This window comes from Anguilla anguilla, chromosome 16 (assembly GCF_013347855.1).
Source record: "Anguilla anguilla isolate fAngAng1 chromosome 16, fAngAng1.pri, whole genome shotgun sequence".
Lineage (NCBI taxonomy): Eukaryota > Metazoa > Chordata > Actinopteri > Anguilliformes > Anguillidae > Anguilla > Anguilla anguilla.
The window spans coordinates 17708551-17727579 of record NC_049216.1 but is presented as its reverse complement, the minus strand read 5'-3'; the positions used below and the strand labels follow the sequence as shown (position 1 = coordinate 17727579).

At 52.4% G+C, this 19029-nt stretch overlaps 1 protein-coding gene across 5 annotated transcripts in view; it reads left to right on the top strand.

The window, feature by feature from the left end:
* Window positions 1-17071, top strand: part of znf609a (zinc finger protein 609a) — a 109748-nt gene extending 92677 nt beyond the window's left edge. For all 5 annotated transcript variants that reach the window (XM_035394980.1, XM_035394981.1, XM_035394983.1 and 2 more), the window contains 6 exons: window positions 6922-7009; window positions 8375-10709; window positions 11128-11539; window positions 11957-12292; window positions 12579-12657; window positions 12933-17071. In XM_035394980.1, the coding sequence (XP_035250871.1) occupies window positions 6922-7009; window positions 8375-10709; window positions 11128-11539; window positions 11957-12292; window positions 12579-12652 (3245 nt within the window). In that variant the 3' untranslated portion in view covers window positions 12653-12657; window positions 12933-17071. The remainder of the gene's footprint in view (window positions 1-6921; window positions 7010-8374; window positions 10710-11127; window positions 11540-11956; window positions 12293-12578; window positions 12658-12932) is intronic.
* The last annotated feature ends 1958 nt before the right edge of the window (window positions 17072-19029 follow it).

Genomic DNA, 19029 nt, shown 5'->3' with positions numbered 1-19029 from the left:
CTCTCTCTCTTTCTTTTCCTTCTCACTGTGGTTGCAGTGTGTCTGATTTCACCCAGTCCAGAGGGTGGGCTGTAGTAGAAGCAGGGTGCACAGGAGTGCTCATCTGTGCTCATGCCTCCTCCCCTGGTACAGGGTTTTGGGTGGGGCAGGGGGGCTCTGCAGTACAGGTGTGGGGGCTGTCACTGGCCCTGGAGTGCCCCCCCCCCCTTTCAAGTCCTGTTTCATCTGCAGCGGGATGGGCAGAGGTCCACCTCTGCCCCGCCGTGTGGGAGGAGAGAGGGGCTGTAGACCCTTCCTCCGCTGCCCTGCCGGTTCCACGCAGTTTGGGTCTGTTTAGGGTGGATCTGAGGTGCAATATGAGGCAGTTTAGGGTTGATCAGAGGTGCAGTTTAGACCAATCATAGGTGCAGTCGTGGGCAGTTTAGGGTTGATCAGAGGTGCGGTCTGGAGAGGCGAGTGTTGAGACTGAAAGGAGGCTCGGTGAGCTGCACTGACTGAGGCAGGGGGCTGCACTCCAGGCAGGGCCAAGGCTGAGGGACAGACGTACAGACGTACAGACGTACAGACAGACAGGCTGGCTGATGGCTCTGATTAACTCAAGATGTTTTAGCAGACACGCTGTCCCAAGGCTTCGTGCTGTGTTTTGGTATTGTGTCACTGCTGATGTAATGGTGAGATGGCTGAAAGGTGGCGAGGCCCGGCCTACTCCGGTTTAGACCGCTCTCGCTCGACTGCGTTTGTTTCCAGCGCCGACAGGCTGTTCTCCTGGCGCTCCCAAACTCTCCCCGCTCTGCTGTAGTACTGTTTACCAGAGCACTGTGCATTTGTCCCCCTCTTGATGGCTTTGCTCCTCCAGAAGTCCCTGTGCCTTTAATTAAAGTGCTGTTCATTTTCACCTTAAGGGCAGAATCTTTGCGGAGGAATTTGACTACCAAATGGCGACCTTTAGGTGTGCGGTGTTTATAGCCTGGTGCACGGATCAATGAGCCCCTCGCCATGGTGCTGTCGGACCCATCCGCCAGGAGGGGGCGGGGTCAGCCCTGCTGACACACACACACACACACACACACACGTGTGACCCTGCTCCCGGAAGAGCCTCGCACCTCAGTCACAGGCAGGGGGAGGCCCACAGCTCGCCGTGCATCCTGGGAAAAGGCACAAGGGAGGAGGAAAGAGGAAGGAGTGCCCCCACCCCAGGGCAGCGATAGGCTGTGACCCCGGGGTCACCCCGGTGTGGCGACAGGTCCTCCAGAGGCCCGGCTTGCTGACACTGTGAAATGTCAGCTCTAAATCTCCTAAAGGTTTATTGCTCTTCAAACGCCGCCCGGAAAATCCCTCTAACGGCTCGTCTGAGTGCCCTGTGCCACCCGCGCCCGTCTCCCGGCTCGGTGCTCCCGTCGCCCTCCCTGGGGTGCCTTAAGGTGAACTGGCGCACCCTTCGGAGCAATGTGGAACATCCACGTCACGTTTTTTACTTCCATATTTAGGGCTGCGCTGGACCGCAGTAAATCTTTTTTTTATGTTTTCAGTTTAAAAGTTGAAATGTTTATTAAGATTTGGGAGCTCAAGTTAACATCCAACACATGCTGACACTCTCAGGCAGGCCAGTGCTCTGCCAAAAAAAGATAAAATGGAAAGTCTTTGAGAGGCGGTTGTCAAAATGGGACCCCTTTGAAATGTCTGTGGAAGAGCACCTTCTCTTTTATTTGGAGCGCTGCCATGCTGTTTGAAATGATCCATTTCTCAGAAGCAGCCTTGAAAAGGGGAGAGAAAAGGTCTTTCTTTCGTGCTCTTGAACATTTGAGTTTGGGAACGGCGCCATGCTCTGTTCCAGACGGCTGTCGGCAGCTGTGTGGAGATGTCATTGTGAGGAGAGGGCCTGTTGCAGGCTTGTGTCTGTTCATCCCGCGCACATGTAATGAAGTGTGTGTTTATGTGCGTAATAAAGACCCACACTTGACCCGCAGGAAAGTAGTGTTGTGGAAAACGGCTCTTAAGAGCCTCGGAACGGCTGTAGGTTTTATCCGGCCCGGAGCGTTCCCACTCCCGTCAACCCCGCCTCTCTTCCCGCCTTTGGCCCCGCCTCTCTTCCCTCTTCTTGCCTTTGGCCCCGCCTCTCATCCCTCTTCTTGCCTTTGGCCCCGCCTCTCTTCCCTCTTCTTGCCGTCGGCCCCGCCTCTCTTCCCGCCGTTGGCCCCGCCCCTCTTCCCACTGCCGGCCCCGCCTCTCTTCCCGCTGGTGGCCCCGCCCCTATTCCCCCCGGCAGCCCCTCCTGTCCTGGACTGTCTCACTCAGGCTTGGGCTCAGGCCAGCTCTGGAAGTGGCCCTTTTCCAGGACGTGTGCAGCTCCACACCGGACACATTTGGAATGGAAATTGAAGCTTGCCAGAGGAAGGCCCAATTTTCCATTGTTGACATCTTCATTTTATTTAATTTTTTTTTCCTTCTTTCTTTTTTTGTTTCCAGTGGGGGGAGGGGGGGGGGCACTGAAAAGCTGCAGCGGAGGCGTGTGTTTAATGGGTTCAAGGTGTGGATATCTGAGAAGTGGCACGGCTCATGTGGGAAGGCTTGCCCTGGTTCTAACCTGCCCTGAGCTCTCAGTGGATTGAGTGGAGGCTGGAGAATTACAGCAGAAGCGAAGCAGGAGGCAAGCAGCTCGTCTGGAACGGGGGCGGGGGGGCGGGGGGGCGGGGGGGCTGCGGTTCCACAGAGTTCTCAGAGCCTGGTGTTCCAGCACAGATTCACTGTCAAAATCTCACCTTTCCATCACCCTGCAACCATTCCCCCACTCAGTGAGCCTGAAAGAGGGGCATTGCCCCCCGGGCTGTGGGGCGGCAGGCGCTCGGCTGGGGTAGACATCCAGGCCGGGTATTAGAGAATGGGGGGAGCACGCTCGCGCACTTTCCCTGGGGAACGAGCACGCAGCACGGTCAATGGAGAGGCACAGTTACCATGGCAGCGGCACTCCGAGACCAGGACTATATTAGAATAATGATATGATTGGCAAGTTCAGTGTTATTTTCTTAATTTTTCTCAGAGGAGCTATGAATCATCTTTCTTTGTATCTCCAGTTTAATTTTCCTCTTAGTCTGCCTAACTCTCAGACAAACCTGTCAAAACAAAAGGTTTTGTAACAGTGCAGTGTTAGATTTGGAAGTGTTGTTTCTCAGTCAAGTTAAGTGAATCGCTTTCCCCTCCCACGCTATAACATAGATTAACACCAGATTAAGGCTTTTAGAATTAATTATGCCAAGTTTATCTTGCGTTTACGACCGTGGACAGCGTAGATAACAAAGTGACTTCTAAACGACAACACTTAAGAAAAGGACCTTTGCAGGAGCTGGAGCTTGAAGGGCTGCCGTTGGTGCCTTTGTTTCCCATTTGCATAGATGGCTTTTGTCTGCTTTGTCTGTTTGGCTGCCAGTCAGTGGAGAGGAAAAAATAATAAGACTAGTTAAATCACAATGCGGCAGAGGTCAGGGGTCAATCCCCTGAGACCTTGGCCTACGGACTTGACCTGCAGCAGGGGAGCTGATTATGGAGACGGTGCCCCTCTAATGAAACCCTTCATGGGGAAGGCGAAAGCGCTGACCCAGGGAAAAGAGGCCCGGCCCCCTCTGACAGCGTGTCAGCTCTCCGGTGTCAATGGGGAGCCCTTTGATAAAAGCCAGAGCCAAACCTGGAGCCCCAGCCGCCGAGGTGGCTTTTGTTGCTCCTGGGGGCAGTGGCAGGGAAGGGGATCGGAAATGACAAGCCATTTCACTTCAGAAACCGTGGGGGAGGAGGGGGGGGGAGCTCTCTCTCTCTCTTTCTCGCCCCTCTGTTGTGAGTTCTGAGAGCTGATTGGACGGTTTCAGTCTGAGTCAGGAGGGCGCAGGCAACTCTAATGAGTTTACCAGAAGGGAGAGGGGAGGGAGGGGTCCCACCAGTCTGCTCTTCCACTGACCTCAGACTTCAAAGGGAAAAGACTTGTTTTTCAGTGGCTCAGTCTGGTCATTCTCCAAGTAGAGGTTCATCTCTCTGTCTCACACATACAGAGACACTCACACTCAAACACACACACAGAAACACACCTTTCACCGCTCGCAAAAAACCCTTCACCCGTGGAAAACCCCGGATCCTCGTCAGCTTCCCGCACTTATCTGCACATCACATCTCTGAAGTTTATCTGCTGATCTGCCCCACATGCTAGCTGAGAGCCTCAACATGGCCGAGCTGCAGTCTGATCTGTCTTTGTCACAGCAGTTGGGGCTTGTCTGCCCGCGATGTTTGCTGATTTTGGCAGTGGGTTGTGTGGAGTGAGGTATGAGGTATGCAAAACAGACACAGAGAATCCCACACAGCTAAGAGAGGCAAACAGCCACAGTGCAAACCACTTTAAAATCATTTAAAACATTTCTGTGTCCATTGTGTCCCAAGAGTTAAACTGCCAAATACACAAATCCTACATTTGTGTGGAGTCACCCCCCCTACCCAGTATATATATTTTTTTAAGTTAATTTCCTGTTCAGTCACTGATCAGTCGCTAAGTGTGCTAAGGTGTCAGCGTTATAAGATATTAATGCTAGACAGAGGTTCCTTTGCACAGTTGTGAGATTTCAGGACCCTGCAGTGCTTGCTGTGTGTCCTGCTGTATAACTACGGGCTGCCGCTGTGTATTTTTGCTCCACAGGCCAGATCAGGTTTTCTCCTCTAAGTCAGGAACACGAAAAGGGATTTACTGCGAGTTTCCAGAGACACCTTGAGTCAGTCTTCAGATGGCTGAGAAATCGTTTCTGTGCCTTCAGGACTGCAGGCTGGAAATGTGCGCTGCATACGGAGCGAGCCGTGCGTAGCTTAGCTTATCTTAGCTTAGCGTAGCTTTGCGCTGGCGGTGCCTGTCAGAGCCGTCGCTGTCCTCGCAGGAATGCGCCGGGCTCCTGCTGGAAGATGAAGCCTCGGTCAGCCTGGCAAACAGATGGAAATGAGTCACTTTGTTTCTCTCATTGTGTCTGCCACCGCTCCGTCCACATAATCCCCTCACAAGTGAATTGGCTCCCTAATCTGTCGCAAGACTAAACCCGATGACCTGGCGCTCCCATGCCGTGCTCGTCTGTCTGCTGTAAGAGACGGGGCCAAAGCTGGGAGGGGGTACTCTTTTTGTTTACGCTTCATTTTGGTGAGATCGGTGCGGAAATTTGTATTGCGTGTGTCCGTGTGTGTGTGTGTGCGTGTGTGTCCGTGTCCGTGTGTGTGTGTGTGTGTGCGTGCATGTGGTCGTTCTCTTTGCTGTAAACATAACCCAATCCCCGTCCTTTGCGCCCACTAACAGGCCTCTTGCCAAAGCTGGTTTCCTCATAACTGCTAAGCAAATTGAAAAGTGAATAGGCTTCACATGAGAGAGAGTAAGATGGAGGGCGGTGGGAGGGGGGCGGGGCGGGAGGCCTCTCCTGGGCCAATAAAAAGTGAATAGGTCTGCAGGCAGCCAGCAGGCATTCCTCTGCCATTCGACACGTCGCTTCAGTGCAGAGCTGCTGGCACACTCGGGTCACCGGCGGGGAGAGGGCTCCAGCCTCTCTTCAAAAGCTCCACTGTGTGCGGTGGCTTGAGCCAGTTTATATTCCGCAGTGTTATTCTTTATGTGTACACACCTGTCTCTGAGCTCCTTCAGCTGCACTCAGTCATTTTAATAAGCTGAGGGAGATTTAAAGAAATGTTTTGGCTCAATTTACAATGACTTCAAGAGAATATTCTTTTAACTAATTATGTATTAAAATGATCAATGGGGGAAGGAAATGGCCGGTTAAAGTTAGATTTTGAAGGCTGTGGTGTCGACACTGTCTTGGTGTCTTGGAGCGTTGTGTGCTTCTGACTAGTGATTATGAACCTGAAGCTTTATCTTCTGTGTAGAACACAGTGACATAGACCCAATTTTGAAGGTGCAGTGAAAACAGCGCTAAATTCGAGTGTACACACTGGCCATATTTGTGACTTGTGTCAGAGATCCTCGGATGACAGAGGAATGCATTGAGCGGAGTGATTTATCCAGTCAGCTGCGTGCCACTGAATTAAGAGCAGGATGAGTGAAGCGCCATTGCTTCCCTTTGGAGTTCCTGGAACACTGAGTGCAGATGGCAGATGCTCCAGGACTGAGAGTCTGCTGTGATGGCTGCTGCCACCTAGTGGCAGAGTGCTAGTGGTTGGACAAAAGAAACAGGGGGAGGGGGTTCAGTATTTCTCTCTTTCTTCCTTCTCTGTCCCCTTTTCACCTTCTGTAACTTTGTTTCCAGTTCTTTCCCTCTTGTTTTGTCTTATTTCATTCATCTCTCTGTCTCTCATCTTCTCCTTTTTCTTTCCCTTCTAATTTCTTTCATTTTCCTTCTCCCTTGTTCTTCATCCTTGTTTTTTCTCACCTTTTTTTACGCTTCATTTTCTTCACCTGCACCTCTCTTTCCTTATTCTGTCTCCCTCCCCCTCTCTTTTCCAGCTCTTTCTCTCTGTCTCACCCCCGCCCCTCAGCCCCTGAATCAGAGCGCTTGGCGCTGGATGAGCAGCGCTTCTCCAGACAGATCTGAGCGGGCAGGCCTCTGCTCCAGGCCTGCGAGCTCTTTTATATGCCTCAGTAGCTTTCAGCGCCACGGAAACGGGAGCCGCTGCAGACTGCTGCAAAGTCAGATGGAGGACACCGGCGAATCATTCCCTTCCTGCTGCATACCAATGGAGCTCTGAGCAGCCGCCGTCCCCGCCAAGCAGCCCCTGCCGAAGGGAGGCTGAGCTCAGAGCCCCGGCACGCTCTCGGTTTAGACGGGAGGGACGCAGGGGGCTGGGGGGGGGGGGGCGGGGGCGGAGGGGGCGGGTTGTTCAAATGAAGCCGTATTCAGTGCAGGAGACACCCAGCTCATTAGACCCTGCACTGACCTCCGTGTCTCTGTGCCCTTACAGGAATGCTGGTGGTGAACGTCACCTGGCGGAACAAGACCTACGTGGGCACCCTGCTGGACTGCACCAGGCATGACTGGGCACCGCCAAGGTAAGCAGCGGCGCGGGACGCTCCAGGGTGAGCCCCCCCCAGCCGCTCCGCACGCCGCCTCCTGCTCCTGTGCTCTCAGCAGTCAGGAGATCGCAGTGCAGGCTGATCCGAAGGGACCTGCCTCTCAGGTTTCTGCTCTGGAACGCTGCGTTTGAAATGCAGCATCAGAGTCCAGTTTTCAGCTTTACCCTGCGATGCTGAAAAGGCCCGTGTCTCAGAGTCGCTCCTTCAGAGAGGGCCAGGCTCCTGCCAGTGCTCCACCCTCCGGAGTCTGAACACAGCTCTGAGCAGCCTCTCCTGTCAGGCTTCTTTTCCCCTCTTCCTCTGCCAAAATTCAGGCCCATTTTCTTTCACTTTGTAAACGTAATCATTTTTACCTTTCAGTTTTCCAAACTGCAGTCAGTTTGATCATTCTGCATTCACTTCTCATTACGCATAACACCATGCTGCATGTAACATTTAAGTAGAAGGCATGTTCATGCTTTGAAATGAGATTGAAGGGCCAAAACGTCAGAATGGTCGGAACTGGTGTTCTTTCTGAATGAGGTCATTCCGAAGAAGGGTTGACCTATGCGCAGTGTGTACTCACACAGCGTTCATTTTGTGTTTCATTCAGACCTGACACCAGATTAAACGACCACCATATTCCAAACTGAGATTACGTATACACTGACCCCGAGCAGCCAAAAGCAGCAGCTGTTTCGCGCGCTCCATTTGAAATCCGGTTGGGTTTCTCATTTAAAGAACTAGCCGCGCTCCCCCCTGCTAGCTGTGTTAAGTGCGTGTTCAGCCTTACGTGCGCGGCTGGGAAGCGAGGTCAGGCGGCGAGGCCAGTTGTGAGGACTGCTAACGGAGGTCCGCGGCTTCCCACTCCGCCCCCGAGTTTGCCGTTGAAGTTCACGCGAGCAGCGGCTCATCAGTACCCCGGTGGCCTGTTCCACTTCCCGCCGGTGCCGTGATGACTCTCCGGCGTTCTGACGCTCTGTCAGAACCTGCTGGCTGTCACTGTGGGGATAACAGATGCGCAGACATCAGCTCCACGCCTGTAGCACCTCTGACACCCTCGGGCTGCCACTAGCCCTGCTGCAACCTGAGCCCGCTGTGAATAATTCAGAGAGGGGCCATCGCTCATCTGAGTGTGTGTGGTCACGGGTTGTTAACCTTCTCTTAGTTGATAATTGCGTTATAATTATAGCAACATCATAAAATGAGCTATTGTAATGATGTGGGATGTGGCGTTTCCCCCCCTCCACCTCCCAACCCCCCCTACTTTTCCTTTTTGTTTGGAGTAAAAATAGCTCCTATTGTCTTCTCTATGTTGGTTTTGGCCAATCAAGAAATGCTTTTTTCTCTCCACCCCCTCAGATTCTGTGAATCCCCCACCAGTGACCTGGAGATGAGAAACGGCCGTGGGCGGGGCAAGAGGATGAGGCCGAACAGCAACACCCCCGTCAATGAGAACAGCAACTCCTCCGACAACAAGGGGAGCAGCAGCAGCAAGACCCGGGCCGGGTCCAACAGCAAGGGCCGCCGGGGCAGCCAGAACTCGTCGGAGCGCCGCACCCCGCCCAACAGCAACACCGAGGACGTGAAGGCCAGCCCTTCCTCCGCCAGCAAGCGCAAGAGCAAGCCCGCCTCCGACATGGAGCCCAACTCCAGCTCCGAGGACACCAAGGGCAGCAAGCGCATGCGCACCAATTCCAACAGCGGGGCGCCACCTCCCATCATCCCCATCCCCGCCATCAAGGCCGAGCCCCTGCCCCCTCCCCTCGACCGCAACTGCCCCTCCCCCGTCCTCATCGACTGCCCGCACCCCAACTGCAACAAGAAGTACAAGCACATCAACGGGCTCAAGTATCACCAGGCACGCGCCCACAACGACGACGACATCAAGCTGGACCTGGACGGGGACAGCGAGTACGGGGAGGACTCCACCCTGCACCCGGACCCCGGCAGCTGCAACGGAGCCTCCATCTCCCAGAAGGCCTGCCTCTCCCCAGCGCGCTCCATCACGCCCAAAGGGCGGGGATTCGATGCCCAGAGCCCCTCCCCTTCCTCCGGGAAGTTCAGCTCCAAGCAGTCGGGCAAGAAGAAGGCCTGCGACGCGGAGGCGGACGCCGGGGGCGGGGCTATGGACTGCGAGGACGGGCCGTGCCTCACCGACGAGGCCAGCAACGACGGCATGGATGAGAAGAAAGGCTTGGACAAGGACAAGGCCAAGAAGTCTGGCGCTGGCGGGAAGTCGGACAAGCTGGCGCAGAAGAGCCTGAAGACGGCCCGGCCCATAGCGCCGGCCATCCCGCCGCAGCAGCTGTACACCCTGCAGACCGCTGCCTTCGCCGCCGGCAGCCCCGGCGCGTCCCCCGGCATGACCACTGTGGTGCAAGCCATTCCCAAGAGCCCCCAGCTCAAGGCCATCCAGCCTAAGCCCACCGTGATGGGAGACCCCTCAGCCGTCAACCCCGCCCTCAGCACCTCCAAGGACAAGAAGAAGAAAGACAAGAAGAAGAAGGAGTCCAGCAAGGAGGCCGACAGCCCCAAGCCCCCTGGGAAGGGGAAGCCTGAGGAGGGAAAGAGCCCCTACTCCGAGTCCTCAGACCCCGGGAGCAAGAGCGAGGCCCTCCTCAACGGCTCCTCCGACCCCCACCAGAGCCGCCTGGCCAGCATGAAGGCCGAAGCGGACAAGATCTACAGCTTCACGGACAACGCCCCCAGCCCGTCCATCGGCGTGGCCAGCCGGATAGACAGCGGCGGGATGGTGCAGCCCCTCACGCCTCTCCACGTGGTCACCCAGAACGGGGCCGACAACTCCTCTGTGAAGACCAACAGTCCGGCGTACTCGGACATCTCGGACGCGGGGGAGGACGGCGAGGGCAAGGTGGAGAGCGTGAAGGCCAAGTCGGAGGACCAGGCCATGAGGGAAGGGGCCAAGAAGACCCTCTTCCCCTCCCAAACCCCAAGCAAGGAGTCCCCGTACTACGCCAGCTACGAGACCTACTACTCCCCCAACTACGCCAACCCCAGCCCCAGCGGGTCCAGCTCGGCCGCCCCCCTCCCCGAGGGGCAGCCGGTGAAGGTGAAGAAAGAGGAGGAGGAGGTGAGCGAGGAGAAGGCCAAGGCGGAGCCCCCAGAGGAGCGAAAGCCGGAGATGAGCGTCCCCAGCCAGCAGCCCCCACAGCCCCAGCAGCCCTCGGTCATCCAGCAGCGCCCCAACATGTACATGCAGCCCCTCTACTACAACCAGTACGCCTACGTACCGCCCTACGGCTACCACCCGGACTACCACAACCACCTGATGAACAGCAACGCCGCCTACCGGCAGCAGTACGAGGAGCGGCAGAGACAGGCGGCGGAGCAGCACCGCGCGGCCGAGAAGAAGTCGGACGCGGCTCTGAAGGAGCGGGAGGCCTCCATGAAGGAGGAGTGGAAGCAGAAGGCCTCCATCCCTCCCACCCTCTCCAAGGCCCCCAGCCTGTCCGACCTGGGCAAGCCGCAGGCCCCCGGCAAGCCCAAGGACTCTCCCGCGGAGCCCGCCAAGTCCGTCATCATCCCCAAGGGCGAGGACCCCAAGGTGCTCCAGCAGGCTGAGGGGCTGAAGATGAAGCTGAGCGAGGCCGGGCATCACGGCAAGGAGGAGTCCAAGAGCGGCCTGGAGTCTGGCAGGCCGTCGGGCATGGAGCAGCCCATGTGGTACAGACAGGTATGCAAGTCGATATCTTTCCCCATTTCAGTGCTATGGTTGTTGCACATAAGAAAACAAGATGCAGTTGGGCGGGTAGTCCAAGGTGCAATGTGACTCTTAAGCTGTTGGGTGGGTAGTGTTTGGGGAGCTGGTGATTTAAATGAGAAGGGTGAAGTACATAATCCCATTCACTGAGGGTTTTTTGTTTGGTAATCTCCTGAAGTTTGCTAAATTCAATTACATCACTGAACGTTTATTTTGTTCACTCCTATAGAGGGGCTGTTAAGCAGCTTACATTGTTCATTTCTTTTTGTGTTGAAGAAAATCATTTAAAATAGTTTGCTCAAGGTTGCAATAACAGTGCACTACCTGGGATTTGAGCCTGCAGCCTCTTGATTCATAGGTTGACTCACATTGGGGCTGGTGTCTTTTTCAGGAGCCGGACGCGAGGCTGTGGCCCTATGTGTACCCCAACAAGTACCCCGAGGCGCAGAAGCAGCAGCAGCAGGAGGAGGAGCAGCAGCAGCGCTGGAAAGAGGAGCGCGAGAGGGAGCGGGAGAGAGACCGGGACAGGAAGGGCAAAGAGGAGAGGTCCCGGCCGAAGGACCCCGCCCCCAAAGAGGAGGGCAAGGAGAGCGCCGACCCGCGGACGTCGGCGGCGTCCTCGGAGGACCACCGAGGGATGGGCAAGGACCCCCGGCCCACCGCCCACATGCAGTTCACCTCCCCCCTGGCCCAGCACCAGTCCTACATGCCCTACATGCACGGCTACCCCTACGGCCAGGGCTACGACCCCAACCACCCCGGATACAGGGGAATGCCTTCTGTCATGATGCAGAACTACCCAGGTAAGACCCCGAGGAGGAGGCCAGCCATTATCACCACACAACCACTCTGTTAATCACTCCAGCAACACATCTTTACCTAAATATTTTCACCACAGAACCCCAAATACATTGATTATTCAGTCACTCCAATGGAATATATTTTTGCTGAAATGCTGCTCTCTACAGAACCTCAAATACCCCACAGTCCCCTTTGTTTTACTGTGAACTTAGCTGGGGTGTTTTTTTCCTTTCTTTTTTAATGGAGTCGAGCCTGGTTTATACATGTTTTGACTGAACATTAAAATGTCCATGCTTTTTCCTGGCCTAGCTTGTGACTTATGGCCTGGCCTCGCTTCCCTCTACGCATGGAGTGAACACTGACTAAACAAAGAAAATGGCCGCCGTTTGACTAACAGCGCTTGCGCGTGCCGTCCCCAGGCTCCTACCTGTCCACGGGCTACTCGTTCTCGCCGTACGGCAGCAAGATGGGCGGGCCCGAGGAGGGCGAGAAGTCCCGCGCCAGCCCCACCGTCAGCAGCAAGGCCACCTCCGAGTCCAAGGCCCTGGACATCCTGCACCAGCACGCCAGCCAGTACAAGAGCAAGTCCCCCACGGTCAGCGACAAGGCGTCCCACGAGCGGGAGAGGGGCGGCGGGGACCGCGAGAGGGACATGGACCGGCCCCGCTCCTCCCCCTCCCAGCGCATCATGCCCTCCCACCACCACCTGGGCTACCCCCTGCTCTCAGGGCAGTACGACCTGTCCTACGCCACAGGTACGTCCCCCCAGCACTCCTCCCACAATAGCGCCTTTACTCGTTGAAGGTAAATGTGTGTCATGTGGATCATTTTAGCGTGTTGAATTATTGGTGCTGAATATTGACGTATTGACCTTATTTGATGCTAGTTTGTTTTCAGACCTATATCCCGGATGACGCACACATTTGACATTCAACTTGTTTCCTGTTTATAAAGCTTTATGGGAATTGAACAAATGACCTATGGGTGACAGACTCAAGCAGCTGTGCGCTGCACCGCATTGACTCTGCTCCCCTCCCGCAGGTCTCTCATCCTCAGCCATCGTTGCCAGTCAGCAAGCCTCAGCCCCCTCCCTGTACCCCCCCGCGAGGAGGTGAGAACGGTAAGGCCCCCATACGGAACCCAGGTTTGGGATGAGAGAGCGCTTTGCTGCTGCTGTCTGTTTGCCCAGCACCTTGGGTTGCTAACAGCAGCAGGCTAAGTACACCACACATTCACAATCGCGATTTCGTCTTGCCTCCACCAACAGCCATTTAATTACATTTTTTAAATGGGGATAAAAGGTTTTGTTTCAAAGACGGATACGGTTGAAAGCATACTTACAGAACTTTTGTGCAGCATATTGACCTTTTTTTTTCTTTCTTTTTTTGTGAATAGGGAGACCTGACTGGCTCACCTCAACCCCGCAAGGAGTCATGTGACTGGATCACATGAGGCAGCGTGTGGAGCTCATTTAGACATCAGTTAAATGGTGTTTCTGTATGTTTTAGTTTTTCTGCCTGGATGTTGGGCAGATTCTTCGTCCCTTAGCGTCTGTAAACCCCCCCCCCCCCCGCCTCCCCACCCCTGACTACGGACCCAAGAGCCGGTACAGCACCGCCGTCTTCTGCCGACGCCCAGAGAGCCACTGTACCGCCTCGCGCTGTTGCCGAGGCACGCAGGCGACCGAGCTGCTTCCGGGGGCCCGGGGACGGCGTGGATCACACGGAGCCCGGCTGGACCCTCGCATCACTACAACAGAACGGCTCCGTGCGCTGGCCCGGCCCTCCACTCGCAGCTGGACCAGGGAACACGTGGGCGTCCCTGCCGAACTTCAGAACGCCTCTGGGATACAAACAGAGAGAGGGGGAGGGGCCAGCCGGCTGTTTGCTGCCCTGTCTGACCTGCCGCAGTGGCTCTATGCAAACTGAAGCTGCTCATCTCCACACACTGACCTGACAAAACCACCTCTCGTTCTCTCCTTCCGAGGAATAGACGTCACGTTGTTTTTATTTGACTTTTTTGTTTTTGGAATAAAAGGTATCCACCTACTTGATTTCAGAGGATAGTGCATTGTCCGTGTTTCGTTTTTTGTCCGAGACATTTTTACCACTTTGTCTCTGCATGGCAGTCCCTGTGCTTCAGACTTTTGAGTTCTCCTGACGTTTTTCTCTCCTTTCTTTCTGCTGTCGTTGTCATTGTTGTTTTTAAAGTTATGGCTGACAAAATTGGCCCATCTTGTTGGCCCCTCCTTTTTACCCGGCGACGAAACGGAAGCGCGCTGTTTGTGTCGGACACTCGACGGACCGCACTGTGCTGGCTACGACAGTCCAGTTTCTTCCAGAAGGGTAAAGCAGTTTACAGGCAACGTCAATGCATCCATTATAGACCACACTGTGTACTGGAGGTCAGCCGTTACACACGGGGAAAGGGGCGTGGCCGCGCCGCGAGGTACCTTTCTATTGGTGAAGGAGGAAAACGAGGGCCGTGGTGATTGGCCGCACTCGGAGGGGTTCCCCGCCGCGACTCTGAGGAACAGGGTTTACGGTTTGAAGCGGACGCACGAGAGAGAGAGCCGGACTTAGCGTGGCTGGGCCGGGCGGGCAGCCGCAGACTGCTGTGAGCCTGGTACTGGTCCAGAGCGGCTCAGTCCCCCCCCTCCCCTCCAGGGACCGCTGTGGAGACAGGGCAGCCAGCTGCTCAGTACTGGCCGGGTCGACCCCGCCCCCCCAGACCCGTGCTCCTCGTTGCGGTTGCTGTTTCGGACCCGGGCTTCTCGCCTGCGTGCGCACGTCTGTCCCAGGCCCGCGTGCTGGAAGGGGGGGCGGGGTCCGGGCCCGCTGAACAATGTGCCCAGCTGCCCACCACAGGAAGTGCCCGCGCGCTCTCCTCCAGCCGGACTTGCGCCAGCGCGAAGACGGCGGACACGGACATGGGGCGGGGCGAGGACCCCTCCCCCAGTCCCGCCCAGCTGCTGCTCTCCCCCCCCGCCCCCACCCCCAAAAAGCCAGGTCCCCGGCAGAGGACTGCGGACGTGATTCTTCGACAGCGCACGTGACTGTTTCTGTTTGAGCAACATCGCAGCGCATTTGCATTGTACTTAACTATTTATTCAAGGACACTTCAACACGGAGTGCTGTGGATAGCTGTCAGGAGATTTTTCCCGTGTCGTCAGTGAATGAGCGCTTTGTGAACGAAGTCACATCTCTGCTGTCCGTTTCCTTTTCCTTCCTTACCAGAAGCCCCCTCTCTCTCTCTTGTGTTCTTCCGCATGGTGTAATATAGCACTAAAAAGCATTAACCCTACACAATGTTCTTTCAGACAGAGTAAGCCCCACAGGTTTGCTGTGTTCACCTTTCTCCTAGTTTTTTCTCTCCCTCTCCCACACGCACTCAATATGTGGTTTCTGTATATATGGTACAGAGGAATTATTTTAAAAGGCTGTTGGATGCTATTAGAAATTTCCTACTTTTTCGTCTCTTTAGCCTTTTCTCTTTTTTTCTACCATTGTTGATATAATATGAAAACTGTAGCTGGTGTAACGGCTTTATATTTGAAGTGTTGTGATTTTTTTTTTCTTTCTTTTGAAGTTTGTCCCCCCTAACCTTGCCCTCTCCTGCGCTACTGTTTCAACCTCCGTGCTCCTCCAGTTTCCTCTGACAAACAAGTACATCTGAGGATTTTTCGCTTTTTGTTTTGCGTTTTCTTTGGGCTTAGTCACCGGTGTCGAACTTCTTTTTTCCTTGCGTTGATTGATTCTACAGGGCTGTGTAGTATTGTGGGGTGCATCTTAGTACTGAAATGCAAAATGTCAGGGGGTAGTCCAGGCTTCTGTTCAGCCGGAGTTTGTGTGAGATGATGAATATTTCCATAGCCAAACATAGTTTTAGTTCCCTGCAGGTTCGCAAAGACTTAGTCACAATCAAATGGTTTTAAATTTTACATTTTCAATGCCAGGGATTTTGTTAGAAATGGTAAATGTGATTTACACCTTCCAAGAATCTTTGCTGTTTGTTAATGAGACCGAGTGGAATATGAAAATGGGCTAGTAAATGATATTGGTGTTCTGAGCTTATAAATGTCTGAGCGTAAGGGGGGCCAGGGCAGATTAATATGCTTAAAGAGAGCCATAATGGCAGAATACAGCTTAATGTGAAGTTGTGTTTATGCCGGGCTGGACTACTGTGGACCGATGAGCTGCAGTCATGCTCCGCGGCATCCCCCCCCTGCACAGGAAGTGCCTCGTCTTTTAACAGGAAGTGGAGCTGGATTCTGGAAAGAAAAGATTTGCTGGTTTTCGAGTAGTCTCAAAATCAGAGGTGTTAAGTGGTGTCTTGGGGTTTAATTTTAAACCTGTGCTCGTGGTCCTCTTCCTTAATTCCATCAGCAGCGAGATTGTCTGCCCGACACCCTTAAAGCCCTCAGAGTTTGCGGCCCTTGTACCGGAGGAAGTACTACCTTGCTGGAAGTGGTCTGGGAAGACTTGAGTCACTGTTCTCTTTTTACGCGTTTTCCCATCTGAAAGTTTGTTGGATTTCCCTGCCAGTACGCTTCAAGCCAAGCAGTGTTAGTTTTAAATGTTTCTCTTAAAAATTGTTCAGCATTGTTTTGGTTCTTGGCTTCTTGGTTGTTTTTACGTATAGCAATGACTATAGCAAATCACTTGACTGTCCTCAACTGAATACCAGAATAGGCAATAGAGAATTCTGTACAGTTCTTACTTTTGAAAGCCAATGTTTTTTGAATGGTCAACAGCCATCACGTTGTCTGCAGGATGTCACATGCATGTCCATAAATACTGACCTAAACAGTTGAGAGTTTTTCTGGCAGGAGATTTGGTGGAAGATGGTGGAGCCTGTAGTTTTTAAAATGTGATCTTTATGGGACAGAAGGGGGGTGAGAACCGACTAATAAAGGAATAAACTGGCCTTCTTTCTCTGAAAGCTGCATAGTAGTAAACACTCGCTGCCTGTTGAATTGGTTCAGACTGAAGAAAAAGCGCTTGATTCTTTGTAATTTATTGTGGAGGTTTTTTATTATTATTTTGTTACCCATCGTAGGAGACAGCAGTTGGATTTTTTTTATCACAACACAGCCGTTGCTAAAGTCTTGTCTCAAATGGTGCTCGATAGACGTCCTTTTGTGATCCTGTGGGGGAGAGGGAATGCGTTTCTCTTATTGTGGGTTTCCTCCTGTGCCCCACCCACTCCTCGCCCATCACCTTTTTCCTCAGCCCTGCCCCCATTGCCCCCTCTCCTGTCAATCACAGCTAGGGGGGCGTGACTCAGTATCAGTCATCGGTACTTGAAAGGAAGATGTTTACAGCTTTTTTTAATTGCTGTGTTTGAATTCATTCCCCTACTGTACCACCCAGCTTACCCTGCCCCCTCCTCACCCCCACCTTGTCTAAACCCCTCTCCCTCCTGGAGTTTCTCTTATGTAAAGTGTACATTACCACGATTTCTTTTTTTATACAATACTGTAACTTGCCTTTGTACATTTAGGCAAAAAAATAAATCTTTTTATGAGACAATCACATCTGTCATTCGGTGTCTCTTTCTTCAGTGTGAGTAATGAGGGCTCTGTAGAATGCAAGCAACTCCTCGCATTAACTCACTTCCTAAGTGCTTTTCTCACTTAGTAGATCTGTATTCTAGTATCTGATATTAATGCGTTGGAAATCCTTTTTGTAATTATTTTGTGTGTGAACTAGTGAATGTTGCTTGTGTTACTGCAATATAATGAGCTTATTTTATGCCTTGAACATGCCAAGTCACACTGTGGCACTTCTTTTGTGCCATACTGACTCTGAACACACAAACAGCACCTATGATTTTTACATTAATGTTGTGCTGGTATAGTTGTGCCTTTTATACGCTGTATGAGCCCCACAATATATGACCACCTCAGTCTTATTCCTTTCTACCGGTTTCCAACAGACCCTTTCCCTCTGTGTCTGAAACCTCACTCCTGCCCAGCACACCTCTGCCAGCCTTGGCCTGGACTCCAGCAGTGCTTGGGCATTCTACTTTCATGCTTGAATGTCATAGACCATATACAATCTCTTTTTAACAGCAGGTTGAATCTGTGCATCTCTCTTTGCAAGACCCTCTCGATGTCAGTCACGGTAAAGTCAAGGCGTGCTGGTATTAAATTGGCTCGCTCGCATACAATACAAAACTGGTCACTGGTATTTGCAATCAGAAGTGTATGCGGCCATGTGTCTGCATTTTATATTAACATTATTTGACTGGAAGTACTGTCTAAAATAGCTTAGATTTTATTAGTATCATAAGTTTCATAAGATTTTGATAATGGTCCTTGAAAACCATTCATTTATCCCTAAAGGCTTACTGAAATGTAAAAGAAAACACAAATTGGGCTGTAGTGGTCACATTAACGCAGGCTTCTAGATTTTTACACAGGAAAAAAGAGCCAAAATGGAGGGAAAAATACACTGTTCTATGAAGGCAGATATTCCGAAGTTCTAAGATTACAACGGCTGGGCGATGACCCAAACCACAACAATGTGATTACTCCTGTTTCTTTGAGTCTGTCGTCTTCCCCTGTTTGACATTCCTGTTTATTGGTCATAATATTTGCATTGTAGTTGGCTGCATCATGATTCAATGTGAAAACACTGAATTTGAATGACAAGTTGAAAACGAGATGTCATGCCCTAGTTAGCTGGCTCAAAATGAGTAAATAATAAAAATGAAATGCATGTGAATATGAGAAACAGCCTTAAGATTGCCATAATATGCTAACTCACAATAATAACACAATAAATGCATGTTGTTCATAATTTTATTATGACACTCCTAACAGAAGCGGGATGAAATGGTCAAAGCTACAAACAATGTTTTAGCATTCCGATTAAAATGATTTTTTCCCCCTACACAGACTTGAGAGAAAAAACCCTAGGAGTCATTTATGTTTTAAGGGGGAAAGGGTAGTGAACATGATCCCTTGTGGAAGAAAGCATCTGCTACATGGGCTCATTCAGCTTCCTTATTCAGTGGTATTTGTCTCCCTCTGCTGGCTATATTTGCTAAAAGCAGGCCAGTGACTGAGCCTGGTTTTCAGGATCATATTGGAATCTAGCAAGGACTGTAAATGTTAAACAATGAACTTTGTTTTAACTGAGAGGTGATGAAGCCCTGTTTAAAAATCTAATCCGATATCTGAAGTTGCTCCATGTTGTATTGTGCATCTAATGGTCTGGAGTTGTTGGTGACAGTCAATGGGGAATTGCTACCAACTGTAAGCCTGTACGTTCCCTGCTGTTCAAGCCATTCTTTTTTTGCCAAAATGAATGACATCAGTTTCTGACTTCAGTAACTCTGGATGCATGTGACCTTTCTTTTGGTGGGTGGCCGCATAGTGACCTGCCTAGTCACCAGAACATTAACAATATGCGTGCTTCCGTTACACCTAAATTCAGCCCGGTAAGCTGAATTGTGCTTTTATTGTTATTAATGAATGCATTAGAGA